The following is a 16,743-nucleotide window of genomic DNA, read 5'->3' on the forward strand; positions in this document are numbered from 1 at the left end:
GCCCTCGTTTCTGGGTCTCCAATGGTGTGTAGGTCAGCTACTACCTGAGACCACTCAGCAGGACTTACGGCAAAAACTGCAGTTTCCTCCTCCTGTCTGAGCGTCCCTAGAGCAGTCCGACTAGAACCGCAGTTTATCTGGTCAAGCTGCCACAGGGCAGGCCACCCATATGCAAAAGCCGTTGCTTGGAGCCCAGGTGTGCCTGTAAGACGTGCGGGGCGGAGCTGCAAAATGAGCTGGGCGGGTCCCAGGGCGGGGCGAGTCTCAGGGCGGGGCGGGGCCTCAGGGCGCCACCAGACCATGGCGAGGCGAACCGCTCTGGCTGCAAGTCCGCTCCTTCTGCCCTCCACGCTTCCAAGCCCCCTCGCTCCGCACTCCAATGCAGCAAACACTGATTGCTGGGCGCGCCTCCGCAAGGAAGTCACTCCCACTCTCCGATCCGAAGGCCGAGAGTCGCGCCTCTCCCCGCAGGCGTCTGGGGCGCTAATCTCCCCTAGGTTTGGAACAAAAGCCACAATTCCCTTCCCCCGACCCACGCGCCTCCGCACCTCAGCTCCTCCAGAGTTTGCTCTTTCCTCTTCTCTCTTAGCTGTAAATCCACCATTCAGCCTGCTCTCCTGTGGTTCTGGGTGGCAGACGCTCTGTGCGCGCAAAGTTCCTTTGTTTAACCTTGTAATTGTTGTGCGCGAAATTCCCTTGCTCGACTCTGCTGCCCTCCCGGTTCTCCTCTCCCAAAATGGCCAGAGGACCCGAGTGTAAGACAGGAAGTCCTAAGAATCCTCCAAGTCGGTGTTGGCGGTCTCCGGGGCCCCGAGGATCTCAGTGGGGAGCTCGGTCGGGTCGGTGACGCGGGTGGGCCCGTCTCGCAGAAAGATGGTCTCTTCCTTCACCGAGAGCCGCTGCGCCGAGTCCGCGGCTGCCGCCACAGCAGTTGCCGCGGCGCCCACGAGCCCATGGCCCCGGCTGCGGTGCTGGCTGAGAGGAGCCGCCGCCCGGTCTGGGGAGACGCGAGCAGGAGTCGCCGCGCTTGCCAGTCCATCTTTTGGTTTTTTTTTCGGAACTGCCATGCGAGGCAACAGATCAGCCGTTCACCTCCGCCGCCATCTTTTTTCTATTGTGATGCTCTTTATCTGACCTTCAATTCTGAATGATAGCTTTGCGGGTCGAGTAATCTTGGTTGTAGGTTCTTGCTATTCATCACTTTGTATATTTCTTTTTTTTTTTCTTATTAATACAGTATTTGTCTTTTGTCAAACCCTGAGCCAACCACTTTCCCCAGGCTGCCTAGGGAGGTATAGGAAAAGGAACATACAGGGCAGACAAGACACGGGAAAAAGAACTATGGGAGGCGGAGACAGCTCCTTCACATGGCGAAGAGGATGAGAAAGGCCACCATAAGGCAAAAGAGCCCCATGGCCTCTGAGAGGGCAAAGCCCAGAATGGCGTAGAAGAGCTGTTGCTTCAGAGAAGGGTTCCTGGCATCACCAATGATGAGGCTCCCAAACACAGTCCCAATTCCAGCCCCAGAGCCTGCCACCCCTACTGTGGCAGCCCCAGCCCCAATGAACTTGGCTGCTGTGTCGATGTCCCTTGAAATGGCACTGGTTTGGAAGCTGCGGTTAGAAATAAGCGAGGTCAGGGGACGTGGGGCTGCCAAGCTGCTGAGGCTCTCATCTGTCAGTGTCTCTGGTCATTTCAGCACCACTGCAGACATTGACCGGCTCAGCTGAGAGGCACTCCTGACCAAGGAGGGGGTGGAGACAAACTTGGTTCAGGCATACATTTTCAGGGGATAAGGGGATGAGAGAGGGCCCTTTGTATATTTCTTGCCACTCCCTTCTGGCCTGCATAGTTTCTGTTGAGAAATCAGCTGACAATTGTATGGGTACTCCCTTGTAGGTAACTAATTGTTTTTCTCTTGCTGTTTTTAACATTCTCTCTTTGTCTTTTGCCCTTGACATTTTAATTATGATGTGTCTTGGTGTGGTCCTCTTGGATTCCTCTTGTTTGGGGTTCTCTGTGGCTTCCTGGACTTGTAAGTCTATTTCTTTCACCAGGTGGGGTAAGTTTTCTGTCATTATTTCCTCAAGTAGGTTTTCAATATCTTGCTCTCTCTCTTCTTCTGGCACCCCCATAATTCGGATGTTGGTACGCTTGAAGTTGTCCCAGAGGCTCCTTACACTATCTTCATATTTTTGGATTCTTTTTTCTTTTTGCTTTTCCAGTTGCATGATTTTTGCTTCTTCCTATTTCAAATCTTTGACTTGATTCTTGGGATCCTCTAGTCTGCTGTTGAATCTCTGTATATTATTCTTTATTTCAGTCAGTGTATGCTTAATATCTGATTGGTCCTTTTCCATATCCTTGAAGGTCTCATTAAATTTCTTGGAGGTTTCTAGAAGATTATTGAGTAACCTTATAACCGTGGTTTTGAACTCTATATCCAGTATTTTGCTTTCATCCATTTCTTTCATTTGTGACTTGTTTCTTTGTCTCCGCATTTTGGCTGCTTCCCTGTGTTTGTTTCTATGTACTGGGTAGCTGCTAAGTTTCCTTGAATTGATAGAGTGGCCTTGGGTGTTTTATAGGGTGCAGTGGCTCAGCCTCTCCAGTCACCTGAGGCAGATGCTCTTGGTGCACCCCTTTGTGGGCTTTGTGCACAGTCTTGTTATCATTAACCCTTGATTGCTCTTGGTATCACTGGCAGGAATTAACCTCCAGGCCAATTGGCTGTGATGATCATCTGTGTCTACACTGGAGGATCTGTTGCGCAGAAGACACCCTTATGGGGCAGGACTTGCTTCAGTGGGGCTTTGGTGCTCACTGAGTCTGCCCCTTGAGTGTGTCTCTTATGGATGTGAAGAGTTGTAATCTGGTATGATCTCACACCACTGGGTACACTGGCTCTTGGATCTCCAAGGAGGTGCAAGGTCAGCCACTGTCTGGGGCCGCCCAGAGACAAAGAGCAGATTCCTTCTCTTTGTTTGGGGTTTGGAAGTCCCCAGATGAGGTCCAGCCATGAAGCAAAGCCTGCTGCTGCTGCTGCCGGGCCTTGCGCCTTCTTTTGGAAGCTGTGGGGCTTTCTGACCCAGCTGCAGTTTGACAGGTTTTAGGCGGAGAAAGGATAGGTCATTCATATGCAAAAGCCGATGCGCACAGCTTGGGTGGGGTTGTAAATTGGGTGTGGCGGGGTCTCTGGGAATCACCAGGGCAGAGCAAACATCAATGGCTGCCAGTTAGCCCTGCACCAGAAAGTTCCCCGGGTCTCCACATCCCACACCCTTTGCAGGGACAATGATTGGTGCAAGCACCTCTGAGAGAAAGCCGCCCTCACGTTCCTGTCCCAGTGTCAGATAGTCCAGTTTCTCCCCATATGTGTCTGGGTCCCCCAGAGTCTCGCCCGGAACTGGAGTTCAGAGCAAGTGGGCGATTGTATCTCCCTCCTGATTAAAAGAGCAGCACATCCAGGTGCCAGCACTTTCCGCACCTCCGCACCTCTTACCAGTCTCAATGAGCTTTCTTCACCTCTCTAGTTGTGGAACTTCCACTCAGCCAGCATTCCCGCAGTTCTGGGTGGTAGTTGTTTTGCCTTTTAGTTGTAATTTTGATGTGGTTGTGAGAGGCAGCAAGTATAGGTGTTCTTGGTTCTCTACTCCGGAAACAAGAACTATGTAAATAAAAACCCAGGTGTAGGCTGCATCTGCACATGCACAGCATGAGGAAGCACACGGAGACCAACCATGGGGGCAGCTTCTGGCACTCATACCACAGAGGTACATCTGCCACATGAGAGGAAGGCAAGGGTGAAGGAGGGAGTGGGGGAGGAAAGAGGAGTGCAGCTCAGTTCCGGTTCTGGAACTGATTGGACAGCCAGTCCAGTCCCTCATGGAGCCCAGCCCCCGTGATGGCAGAGGTGGCTTGAAGGTACCAGTTCCTGTTGTGCAGAGAGTGCAGGCCCAGCTTGTCTGTGATCTCAGCTGTGTTCATGGCATTGGGGAGGTCCTGCTTGTTTGCAAACACTAGCAGGATAATATCCGTGAACTCCACCATCATCCACATGAGCGCCTCTCTGGCCTCGTCCATGCGCTCTTGGTCAGTGCTGTCAACCACAAAGATGAGCCCTTGTCCGTTTGGGCAGCAGTGGCGCCACAGAGGCCGGATCTTGTCCTGGCTGCTTGCATCCCACACAACGAAGCTGATGTTCTTATACTTCACAGTCTCCACGTTGAAACCTATCGTGGGAATGGTGGTCAAGATCTCACCCAGCTTCAGTTTGTACAGGATGGTAGTCTTCCCAGCACCGTCCAGGCCCACCATGAGAATGCACATTTCTTTTTTGCTGAAAAGGCCCTTGAAGAGGTTTGCAAAGATATTTCCCATGCTGTAGACCAGAGGGAGAGACACTGGTCAGAGAAATCCTTGGCAGCCACGGTTCTGCTGTTGCTGCTGCTGCTCCGAACCAGGCATTGGTTCTGTTTTGTCACTCTTTAGCAGATATTTGTTGATCCTTATTCTAATTCTTTTCATTGCTGTGAGACTTGCACTGTCACTACCAATTAACTCACTGTTTAAAGTTCAAAGTCCAGAGAGAGCAAGTGACTGGGACAGTTTTGATTGGTATAGATTAGATGATTCATCACCATCATCCTGGTTCAACTGAACTCTTACTAGACACTCCTCTGGGTGGTACTTGGCTAGGATAATGAGCCAGGGTGGCAAGGTACCTATCAATATGGAGTCATAGAGGACAACTTCAGGGACCACTTCAAGAAGTTTGGCCAACCCAGTACCTTGCAAAACCTATCTCCCAGGCTCAGAGCATCCTTCTTTTTGTCCCTGCAATTCTAGGAATCCAAGGGAACTGAGAGGGCCTGTGGAAACTCTGGGAATCTCTGACTTTTCTTGGAAAGTTGGATTTCTCTCAATACTGCCCCATCATCCCTGATGAAGCAACAATTGACCAGAGCTGAGTAGAGACTTTTTTAAAAATATATATTTTATTGATTTTTTACAGAGAGGAAGGGAGAGAGAGTTAGAAACATCGATGCGAGAGAAACATCGACCAGCTGGCTCCTGCACACCTCCCACTGGGGATGTGCCCGCAACCAATGTACATGCCCTTGACCAGAATCGAACCTGGGACCTTTCAGTCCACAGACTGACGCTCTATCCAACTGAGCCAAACCAGTTTCGGCTGAGTAGAGACTTTTAAAGAGGCCTGTGCTCATCCAGCTCATTTCACTCTTTACTTACCTGACCCTTTAGGCAAATAAGCTTGAAACTGCCCCAGAGATTGGAGGCAGTGAGACAAATGGCAATAACTTAACAGTGAGACACCTGAGGACGCAGGCTAGATATTCAGAGGAAATGGAATGGTGCACAGGGAATACAATCCTGGGACTCGGTGACTGACAACATGAATCTAGTGGAGATAGGCTAGCAGTATGAAAGTGAGGCGTAAGAAGAAGGTAGAATAAAAGAGATGGCTCCAGGACTTTCAATCGGGTTCATTTGGAGAGAAATGACAGGAATATGAAAATCCAAAAGGGGCAATTTAAAGAGAAAATTTATTTCCATGGTTTAGTAAAGTTTTATTTTTGATATTCTTAATTTTAAAGTTAAATTAATTGCAGGTTTTGTTTGTCTCTCAAAAACAAAAGAACCCCCAAATAATTAAGTTGTTTTTTACTTGCTTATGAACCCCAGATAGAAAAAAATGTTCTTACTCTTGGTCAGTATAAAAACGTGGAAATTTGTTTACCTCCATGGAAATCACTGCCTCCAATCAGTCTATTTACCTTTGGTTATTTCATTTGACGTTTTCAGAAAATAAGAAATTACTTCCAAGGAATTTAAAAGAAAGAAAATGGATTGAAACATACCGTGTCAAATCTTTATTTTCAGATCCCAGAATAGTTCATTTAATCCTGTCCTTCTAGTCAGCTAAAATCCCATGAGAAAGACAGCTCAGTTCATTTTTAGAAAATACTGCAGTGCTCCACTTTTTCAAATATGTGTTTTTATTGATTTTTGGAGAGAGAAAGAGAAACATGGATCGGCTGATTGGCTGCCTCCGTTGCATACTGTATGTGAGTACCAGAAACTGCCTCATTGGACACAAGAACTATTTAAATAAAAACCCAGGTGTAGGCTGCATCTGCACATGCACAGCATGAGGAAGCGCACGGAGACCAACCGTGGGGACAGCTTCTGGCACTCACACCACAGAGGTACATCTGCCACATGAGAGGAAGGCAAGGGTGCAGGAGGGAGTGAGGGGGAAGAGAGGAGTGTGGCTCAGTTCTGGTTCTGGAACTGATTGGACAGCCAGTCCAGTCCCTCATAGAGCCCAGCCCCCGTGATGGCAGAGGTGGCCTGTAGGTACCAGTTCCTGTTGTGCAGAGAGTGCAGGCCCAGCTTGTCTGTGATCTCAGCTGTGTTCATGGCATTGGGGAGGTCCTGCTTGTTTGCAAGCACGAGCAGGACAACATCCTTCAGCTCTGTCATCATCCGCATCATCTCCTGTCTGGCCTCATCCATGCGCTCATGGTCAGTGCTGTCAACCACAAAGATGAGACCATGTGTGTCTGGGCAGTATTGGCTCCAAAAAACCCGCATCTTGTCCTGGCTGTTTACATCCCACATGACAAAGCTGATGTTCTTATACTCCACAGTCTCCACATAGAAACCTGTCGTGGGAGTGGTGGTCACGACCTTACCCAGCTTCAGTTTGTACAGGATGGTAGTCTTTCCAGAAGCGTCCAGGCCCACCATAAGAATGCGCATTTCTTTTTTGCCGAAAAGGCCCTTGAAGAGGTTTGCGAAGATATTTCCCATGCTGTAAACCAGAGGGAGAAACAATGGCCAGAGAAACCTTTGGCAGCCACGGTGCTGCTGCTGCTGCGGCTGCTGCTGCTGCTGCTCTGAGCCAGGCGTTGGCTCTGTTTTGTCACTCTTAACAGACGTTTGTTGATCCTTACTCTAATGCTCTGTCATTGCTGTGACTCAGCCACTCTTTCTGTTTGTGCTTTTGTGTATTTCCACTTCCACTGTCACTATCAACTAACTTACTGTTTATCTCAAGTTCAAAGTCCAGAGAGAGAACAGGTGCAGTTTCGAATGGTCTAGATTAGATGATTCATCACCCTCATCCTGGTTCAACAGAACTCTTACTAGACACTCCTCTGGGTGGTACTTGGCTAGGATAATGAGCCAGGGTGGCAAGGTACCTATCTTTAAGGAGTCATTGAGGACAACTTCAGGGACCACTTCAAGAAGTTTGGCCAGGAAGAAACCAAGATGGCGGCATAGGTAAACACCTAAACTGCTGCCTCACACAACAATTTCAAAAATACAACTAAAAGACAAAACGGACATCATCCAGAACCACAGGAAAGCTGACTGACTGGAAATTCTACAACTAGAAGGAAAGAGAAAACCACAAGGAAAATAAGAGAAGCTGTAAAAGCCTGAGGTACGGAGACACGCGTACACGAAGAGGACAGAGCTGGAGAGGATGGGGCGGCTGAGTGCCTGTCTGGCGTTCTCTAGCAGGAAGGAGATAAAAGCCCCGGACTGCGCTGAACCCCAGTTCCGACTGCACTAAACCGCAGTGCCGGGAGAGACCCTGGGGACCCAGGCTCATATGGGGAGAATCTGGGCTGTAAGGCAGAAACTCAGGGGAGTGGCGACAGGCAGAGGTCCAGAGGCGCGCATGTGAATGCGCGCAGAGGACGGACTGTTGACTGTGCTGCTGGATTGCCCTAGCGGGAAGGAGACTAAAGCTCCAGACTGCACTGAACCCCAATTTTGACTGCACCAAACCCCCGTTCCGGGCAAGAATCTGGGAATCCAGAATCATTGGGGGAGAGACTAGACTGTCTGGCAGCGGGTGAAACTCAAGGGTGCCTTTCTCTCAGAGGTGCTTGCAGTGAGTACCGAGGGACACTGAGGGACACTGAGACCCAGGAACCTCATAGGGCGGGGCTGACAGGAAGCTAAGGCTGTGAGTTCCACCCTGAAACTCCACCCCATCCAAGCTGAGCACAGAGGCTTTTGCAATTTTTCAAGTCTAGTCGAATAAAGCTGTCTCCCGGCCTAGACACAGCTGATCCTCACAGCCAATTGGCCTGGAGGTCAACTCCTCCCACTGATACCAACAACAATCAAGACTTAACTACAACAAGGCTATACACACAGTCCACAAAGGGGTGCATCAAGAGTGTCCACCTCAGATAACTGGGGAGGCTGAGCCACTGGCCCATATAGGACACCTAGCACACAAACCTACCCTACCAACTCAGGGAAGCAGCAAAAATGCAGAGACAAAGAAACAGATCACAAACAAAGGAAATGGAGGAAAACAAACAACTGGAGATAGAGTTCAAAACCACGGTTTTAAGGTTTTTCAAGAATTTCCTAGAAAAGGCCAATAAATTTAGCAAGACCCTTGAGGATATGAGCGAGACCCTCAAGTATATGGAAAATGACCAACTAGAAATTAAACATACACTGACTGAAATAAAAAATATTATACAGAGACCCAACAACAAATTAGAGGAATGCAAGAATCAAGTCAAAGATTTGAAATACATCGAGGAACCAAGATGGCGGCAAAGTTAAACAACTAAACTGCCACCTCGCACAACAATTTCAAAAATACAACTAAAAGACAAAACGTCTACCACCCAGAACCACGGGAAAGCTGGCTGAGTGGAAGATTTACAACTAAGAAGAGAAAGGAGCACAAATGTTGAAAAGCTGAGGTACGAAGGCACATGAATCGGGCTGGTGGCGGGTGACTGGGCGTGCGGCTTTTCTTCAACCCAAAGGGAGACAAGCTCTCAATCACTCTGAAATTCAGTTTCTGGGGACACGCAGGAGACCCAGATGCCTACGGGGAGAAGCTGGACTCTCGGCCATCGGGTCGGAAAGTGAGAGTGACTTTTTTGTAGAGGTACGCCCAGCAATCATTGTTTACTGCACTGGAGCGCGGGATGCAGGGACTTGGAAACGTGGAAAGGCAGAGAAGGCTGACAGCAGCCATCGCTGTTTGCCACGCTCTAGCCTAGTGACACCCTGAGACCCTGCCCCGCACATTCTACAAACCCGCCCAGGCTCCACACAGCGGCTTTTGCATATAAATGGCCTGTTCTGTGGCAGCTTAACCAAATTAACTGCAGCTTCAGTCAGACTGCTCCAAAACAGCCCAAGCAAAGAGGAGAAAACTGTAGTTCTTGCTGTAGCTCCTGCTGGGGGGCCTCAGACAGTAGCTGACTTGCACCCCATTGGAGATCCAGACACTAGCGTATCTAGTGGTCGGTGTGAGACGACACCAGATTTCAACCACTCTCATAAGGGACACATTCAAGAGGCAGACTCAGTGAGCACCAAAGCCCTACTGGAACAAGTCCCATAAATGTGTCTCCAGCACAGCAATTCTTCCGTTATAGACACAGCGGGTCCTCACAGCCAATTGGCCTGGAGGTCATTTCCTCCCAGTGACACCAACAATAATCAAGACTTAACTACAACAAGGCTGTACACACAGTCCACAAAGGGGTACACCAAGAGTGTCCACCTTAGGTAACTGGGAGGCTGACCCGTTGAACCAATAGGACACCTAGCACACAAAGCTACCCAACCAACTCAGGGAAGCAGCGAAAATGAGGAGGCAAGGAAACAGATCCCAAACGAAAGAAATGGAGGAGAACAAACAAATGGACATAGAGTTCAAAACCACGGTTATAAGGTTTTTCAAGAATTTCATGGAAAAGGCCGATAAATTTAATGAGACCCTCGAGGATATGAAAAGGACCAACTAGAAATTAAACATACACTGACTGAAATAAAAAATATTATACAGAGATCCAACAGCAGACTAGAGGAACGCAAGAATCAAGACAAAGATTTGGAATACAAAGAGGCAAAGGACACTCCTTCAGAGAAGCAAGAAGAGAAGAGAATTCAGAAAGTTGAAGATAGCGTAAGAAGCCTCTGGGACAACTTCAAGCGTACCAACATCCGAATTATGGGGGTGCCAGAAGAAGAGAGAGAGCAAGACGCTGAGAACCTATTTGAAGAAATAATGACCGAAAACTTCCCCCACCTGATGAAAGAAATAGACTTACAAGTCCAGGAAGCACACAGAACCCCAACCAAAGGAATCCAAAGAGGACCACACCAAGACATATCATAATTAAAATGCCAAGGGCAAAAGACAAAGAGAGAATCTTACAAGCAGCAAGAGAAAAACAGTTAGTTACCTACAAGGGAGCACCCATACGATTATCAGCTGATTTCTCAACAGAAACTATGCAGGCCAGATGGGAGTGGCAAGAAATATTCAAAGTGATGAATAGCGAGAACCCTCAACCAAGACTACTTTACCCAGCAAAGTTATCATTCAGAATTGAAGGGCAGATAAAGAGCTTCACAGATAAGAAAAAGCTAAAGGAGTTCATCACCACCAAACCAGTATTATATGAAATGCTGAAAGGTATTCTTTAAAAAGAGGAAAAAGAAGAAAAAAGTAAAGATAAAAATTATGAACAACAAATACATATCTATCAACAAGTGAATCTACAAATCAAGTGAATTGAAAATCTGAGGAACAGAATAAACTGGTGAACATAATAGAATCAGAGGCATAGAATGGGAGTGGATTGATAATTCTCAGGGCGAAAGGGATGTTTGTGTGGGGGGTACGGGAAGAGACTGGACAAAAATCAAACACTTATGGATAAGGACAGTGGGGGGAGGTAAGGGCAGAGGGGCGTGGGAACCGGGTGGTGGGGAGATATGGGGGGGAAAAAAGGAGAAACAATTGTAATAATCTGAACAATAAAGATTTATTAAATTTAAATAAATAAATAAATAAATAAATAAAAAGATTTGAAATACAAAGAAGCAAAAAACACTCAACTGGAAAAGCAAAAAGCAAAAAGAATCCAAAAATATGAAGACAGTGTAAGAAGCCTCTGGGACAACTTTAAGCGTACCAACATCTGAATTATGGGGGTGCCAGAAGAAGAGAGAGAACAAGATACTGAAAATCTATTTGAAGAAATAATGACCAAAAACTTCCCCCACCTGGTGAAAGAAATAGACTTACAAGTCCAGGAAGCACACAGTACCCCAAACAAAAGGAATCCAAAGAGGACCACACCAAGACACATCATAATTAAAATGCCAAGAGCAAAAGACAAAGAGAGAATGTTAAAAGCAGCAAGAGAAAAACAGTTAATTACCTACAAGGCAGTACCCATACGATTATCAGCTGATTTCTCAACAGAAACTATGCAGGCCAGATGGGAGTGGCAAGAAATAGTCAAAGTGATGAATAGCAAGAACCCTCAACCAAGACTACTCTACCCAGCCAAGCTGACGTTCAGAATTGAAGGTCAGCTAAAGAGCTTCACAGATAAGAAAAAGCTAAAGGAGTTCATCAACACCAAACCAGTAATATATGAAAGGCTGAAAGGTATTCGTTAAGAAGAGGAATAAGAAGAAAAAGGTAAAGATAAAAATTATGAACAACAAATACATATCTATCAACAAGTGAATCTACAAATCAAGTGAATTAAAAATCTGATGAACAGAATAAATTGGTGAATATAATAGAATCGGGCATAGAAAGGGAGTGGACTAACAACTCTCAGGGGGAAAGGAGTATGGGGGGTGCAGGAAGAGACTGGAAAAAAATCATACACCTATGGATGAGGACAGTGGGCGGAGGTAAGGGCAGAGGGTGGGATGGGAACCGGGTGGAGGGGAGCTATGGGGGGAAAAAAGGGGAACAACTGTAATAATCTGAACAATAAAGATTTATTAAATTAACAAAAATTATCCCCCCCCCCCAAAAAAAAAAAAGTTTGGCCAACCCAGTACCTTGCATAACCTATCTCCCAGGCACAGAGCATCCTTCTTTTTGTCTCTGCAATTCTAGGAATCCAAGGGAAGTGAGAGGGCCTGTGGAAACTCTGGGAATCTCTGGCTTTTCTTGGAAAGTTGGATTTCTCTCAATACTGCCCCATCATTCCTGAGGAAGCAACAATTGACCGGAGCTGAGTAGAGACTTTTAAAGAGGCCTGTGCTCATCCAGCTCATTTCACTCTTTACTTACCTGACTTTAGGCAAATAAGCTTGAAACTCCCCCAGAGATTGGAGGCAGTGAGACAAATGGCAATAACTTAACAGTGAGACAAATGAGGACGCAGGCTAAGATATTCAGAGGAAATGGAATGGTGCACAGGGAATACAATCCTGAGACTCGGTGACTGACAACATGAATCTAGTGGAGATAGGCTAGCAGTATGAAAGTGAGGCGTAAGAAGAAGGTAGAATAAAAGAGATGGCTCCCAGACTTTCAATCGGGTTCATTTGGAGAGAAATGACAGGAATATGAAAATGCAAAAGGGGCAATTTTATTTATTTATTTATTTATTTATTTATTTATTTATTTATTTATTTATTTATTTTGGTTGGGTACAGTGAACTTTATTGATGGTGCACGACAAAGTAGGGCTCCCTACGCCCCTCCCCTTCTTCAGGGGGTCTGGGATGGAAACGGTGGTCAGGAGATTCTCAGTGTTGGGGGACTGATCTGGGGCAAGGACTCCCCAGCTGCGGAGGGCTCTCTTCCTCTTGCTGGGGCTGTTGGTCCAGGGGGCTCTTACTCCTTGGAGGCCATGTGGACCATGAGGTCCACCACCCTGTTGCTGTAGCCAAATTCATTGTCATACCAGGAAACGAGCTTGACAAAGTGGTCATTGAGGGCAATGCCAGCCCCAGCATCAAAGGTGGAGGAGTGGGTGTCACTGTTAAAGTCGCAGGAGACAACCTGGTCCTCAGTGTAGCCCAGGATGCCCTTGAGGGGGCCCTCTGATGCCTGCTTCTCCACCTTCTTGATGTCATCGTATTTGGCAGCTTTCTCCAGGCGGCAGGTCAGATCCACAACCGACACGTTGAGGGTGGGGACATGGAAGGCCATGCCAGTGAACTTCCCATTCAGCTCAGGGATGACCTTGCCCACAGCCTTGGCAGCGCCGGTAGAAGCAGGGATGATGTTCTGGGCAGCCCCGCGGCCATCACGCCACAGCTTCCCAGAGGGGCCATCCACGGTCTTCTGGGTGGCGGTGATGGCATGGACTGTGGTCATGAGTCCCTCCACGATGCCAAAGTTGTCATGGATGACCTTGGCCAGGGGGGCCAAGCAGTTGGTGGTGCAGGAGGCATTGCTGACAATCTTGAGGGAGTTGTCATACTTGTCATGGTTCACACCCATCACAAACATGGGGGCATCCGCAGAAGGGGCAGAGACGATGACCCTCTTGGCTCCGCCCTTCAAGTGAGCCCCAGCCTTCTCCATGGTAGTGAAGACACCTGTGGTTTCCACAACATACTGAGCACCAGCATCACCCCATTTGATGTTGGCGGGATCTTGCTCCTGGAAGTTGGAGATGGACTTTCCATTGATGACAAGCTTCCTGTTCTCAGCCTTGACGGTGCCTTTGAACTTGCCATGAGTAGAATCATACTGGAACATGTAGAACATGTAGTTGAGGTCAATGAAGGGGTCATTGATGGCGACAATATCCACTTTGCCAGAGTTAAAAGCAGCCCTGGTGACCAGGCGCCCAATGCGGCCAAATCCGTTCACTCCGACCTTCACCATCGTGTCTCAGGGTTGTGGCTGCTGGCACAGCGCAGAGGAGAGGCTGTCTCAAAAGGGGCAGTTAAAAGAGAAAATTTATTTCCATGGTTTAGTAAAGTTTTATTTTTGATGTTCTTAATTTTAAAGTTAAATTAATTGCAGGTTTTGTTTGTCTCTCAAAAAACAAAAGAACCCCCAAATAATTAAGTTGTTTTTTACTTGCAAATGAACCCTTGATAGAAAAAAATGTTCTTACTCTTGGTCAGTATAAAAACATAGAAATTTGTTTACCTCCATGGAAATCACTGCCTCCAATCAGTCTATTTACCTTTGGTTATTTCATTTGACATTTTCAGAAAATAAGAAATTACTTCCAAGGAATTTAAAAGAAAGAAAATGGATTGAAACTTACCGTGTCAAATCTTTATTTCCAGATCCCAGAATAGTCCATTTAATCCTGTCCTTCTAGTCAGCTAAAATCCCATGAGAAAGACAGCTCAGTTCATTTTTAGAAAATACTGCAGTGCTCCAATTTTTCAAATATGTGTTTTTATTGATTTTTGGAGAGAGAAAGAGAAACATGGATTGGCTGATTGGCTGCCTCCGTTGCATACTGCATGTGAGTACCAGAAACTGCCTCATTGGAAACAAGAACTATTTCAATAAAAACCGGGGTGTAGGCTGCATCTGCACATGCACAGCATGAGGAAGCGCACGGAGACCAACCGTGGGAACAGCTTCTGGCACTCACACCACAGAGGTACATCTGCCACATGAGAGGAAGGCAAGGGTGCAGGAGGGAGTGAGGGGGGAGAGAGGAGTGTGGCTCAGTTCCGGTTCTGGAACTGATTGGACAGCCAGTCCAGTCCCTCATAGAGCCCAGCCCCAGTGATGGCAGAGGTGGCCTGTAGGTACCAGTTCCTGTTGTGCAGAGAGTGCAGGCCCAGCTTGTCTGTGATCTCAGCTGTGTTCATGGCATTGGGGAGGTCCTGCTTGTTTGCAAGCACGAGGAGGACAACATCCTTCAGCTCTGTCATCATCCGCATCATCTCCTGTCTGGCCTCATCCATGCGCTCATGGTCAGTGCTGTCAACCACAAAGATGAGACCATGTCTGCCTGGGCAGTATTGGCTCCAAAAAATCCGGCTCTTGTCCTGGCTGTGTACGTCCCACACGACGAAGCTGATGTTCTTATACTCCACAGTCTCCAAATTGAAACCTATCGTGGGAACGGTGGTCAGGACCTCACCCAGCTTCAGTTTGTACAGGATGGTAGTCTTTCCAGAAGCGTCCAGGCCCACCATGAGAATGCGCATTTCTTTTTTGCCGAAAAGGCCCTTGAAGAGGTTTGCAAAGATATTTCCCATGCTGTAGACCAGAGGGAGAGACAATAGCCAGAGAAATCCTTGGCAGCCACGGTGCTGCTGCTGCTGCGGCTGCTGCTGCTTCTGCTCTGAGCCGGGCGTTGGCTCTGTTTTGTTAGTCTTAACAGACGTTTGTTGATCCTTACTCTAATGCTCTGTCATTGCTGTGACTCAGCCACTCTTTCTGTTTGTGCTTTTGTGTATTTCCACTTCCACTGTCACTACCAACTAACTTACTGTTTATCTAAAGTTCAAAGTCCAGAGAGAGAATAGGTGCAGTTTCGAATGGTCTAGATTAGATGATTCATCACCCTCATCCTGTTTCAACAGAACTCTTACTAGACACTCCTCTGGGTGGTACTTGGCTAGGATAATGATCCAGGGTGGCAAGGTACCTATCTATAAGGAGTCATAGAGGACAACTTCAGGGACCACTTCAAGAAGTTTGGCCAACTCAGTACCTTGCATAACCTATCTGCCAGGCACAGAGCATCCTTCTCTTTGTCTCTGCAATTCTAGGAATCCAAGGGAAGTGAGAGGGCCTGTGGAAACTCTGGGAATATCTGGCTTTTCTTGGAAAGTTGGATTTCTCTCAATACTGCCCCATCATCCCTGTTGAAGCAACAATTGACCAGAGCTGAGTAGAGACTTTTTAAAAAATATATATTTTATTGATTTTTTACAGAGAGGAAGGGAGAGAGAGTTAGAAACATCGATGCGAGAGAAACATCGACCAGCTGCCTCCTGCACACCTCCCACTGGGATGTGCCCGCAACCAATGTACGTGCCCTTGACCAGAATCGAACCTGGGACCTTTCAGTCCACAGACTGACGCTCTATCCAACTGAGCCAAATCAGTTTCGGCTGAGTAGAGACTTTTAAAGAGGCCTGTGCTCATCCAGCTCATTTCACTCTTTACTTACCTGACCCTTTAGGCAAATAAGCTTGAAACTGCCCCAGAGATTGGAGGCAGTGAGACAAATGGCAATACAGTGAGACACCTGAGGACGCAGGCTAGATATTCAGAGGAAATGGAATGGTGCACATGGGAATACAATCCTGAGACTCGGTGACTGACAACATGAATCTAGTGGAGATAGGCTAGAAGTATGAAAGTGAGGCATAAGAAGAAGGTAGAATAAAAGAGATGGCTCCCAGACTTTCAATCGGGTTCATTTGGAGAGAAATGACAGGAATATGAAAATGCAAAAGGGGCAATTTAAAGAGAAAATTTATTTCCATGGTTTAGTAAAGTTTTATTTTTGATGTTCTTAATTTTAAAGTTAAATTAATTGCAGGTTTTGTTTGTCTCTCAAAAATAAAAGAACCCCCAAATAATTCAGTTGTTTTTTACTTGCTTATGAACCCCTGATAGAAAAAAGTGTTCTTACTTTTGTTCAGTATGAAAACATGGAAATTTGTTTACCTCCATGGAAATCACTGCCTCCAACCAATCTATTTACCTTTGGTTATTTCATTTGACATTTTTAGAAAATAAGAAATTACTTCCAAGGAATCTTACCTAATAATAGACAAACATGTAAATTGACTGTGCCTTCTCTACGCCCATAGCCAATCAGAGTGAGTATGCAAATTAACCGCAAAAAAGGTGGTGGTTAATTTGCATTCATACATTCCCAGTGCCTGTGTCCCAGGAACATCTTGGCACCCAGGTCACTGTGAGGTAACGCCGGGAAGGGCCTGAGCCAGGAGGCTCCTCGGCAG

At 47.0% G+C, this 16,743-nt stretch overlaps 4 protein-coding genes and 1 pseudogene across 5 annotated transcripts; all 5 read right to left on the reverse strand.

Annotated features, from left to right (window-relative positions):
• Window positions 1-1,250: 1,250 nt before the first annotated feature.
• On the reverse strand, window positions 1,251-3,742 carry LOC307105694 (ATP synthase F(0) complex subunit C2, mitochondrial-like; annotated as a pseudogene). Its single transcript has 2 exons — window positions 3,707-3,742; window positions 1,251-1,855 (listed from the first exon to the last, which is right to left on the reverse strand). The product of its transcript is annotated as an ATP synthase F(0) complex subunit C2, mitochondrial-like (transcript).
• A 98-nt stretch (window positions 3,743-3,840) lies between these two features.
• On the reverse strand, window positions 3,841-5,036 carry LOC307105446 (ADP-ribosylation factor 1-like; the record flags this gene model as incomplete). Its single annotated transcript, XM_079781196.1, has 1 exon — window positions 3,841-5,036. The coding sequence occupies exon 1, from the start codon at window positions 4,378-4,380 to the stop codon at window positions 3,841-3,843; it is 540 nt and encodes a 179-aa protein (XP_079637322.1). The 5' UTR covers window positions 4,381-5,036.
• An 802-nt stretch (window positions 5,037-5,838) lies between these two features.
• Window positions 5,839-7,344, reverse strand: LOC307105447 (ADP-ribosylation factor 1-like). The gene has a single exon (XM_079781197.1). The coding sequence runs from the start codon at window positions 6,835-6,837 to the stop codon at window positions 6,298-6,300; it is 540 nt and encodes a 179-aa protein (XP_079637323.1). The 5' UTR covers window positions 6,838-7,344; the 3' UTR covers window positions 5,839-6,297.
• Window positions 7,345-12,484: 5,140 nt separating this feature from the next.
• Window positions 12,485-14,196, reverse strand: LOC307104999 (glyceraldehyde-3-phosphate dehydrogenase-like). The gene is made up of 2 exons (XM_079780365.1): window positions 14,067-14,196; window positions 12,485-13,718 (listed from the first exon to the last, which is right to left on the reverse strand). The coding sequence occupies exon 2, from the start codon at window positions 13,673-13,675 to the stop codon at window positions 12,674-12,676; it is 1,002 nt and encodes a 333-aa protein (XP_079636491.1). The 5' UTR covers window positions 13,676-13,718; window positions 14,067-14,196; the 3' UTR covers window positions 12,485-12,673.
• A 164-nt stretch (window positions 14,197-14,360) lies between these two features.
• LOC307105001 (ADP-ribosylation factor 1-like) lies at window positions 14,361-15,089 on the reverse strand. The gene has a single exon (XM_079780370.1). It carries the CDS (start codon window positions 15,019-15,021, stop codon window positions 14,482-14,484), a length of 540 nt encoding a protein of 179 aa, XP_079636496.1. The 5' UTR covers window positions 15,022-15,089; the 3' UTR covers window positions 14,361-14,481.
• Between the last annotated feature and the right edge of the window lie 1,654 nt (window positions 15,090-16,743).

Source organism: Cnephaeus nilssonii, assembly GCF_951640355.1.
Source record: "Cnephaeus nilssonii genome assembly, chromosome: 9".
NCBI lineage: Eukaryota > Metazoa > Chordata > Mammalia > Chiroptera > Vespertilionidae > Cnephaeus > Cnephaeus nilssonii.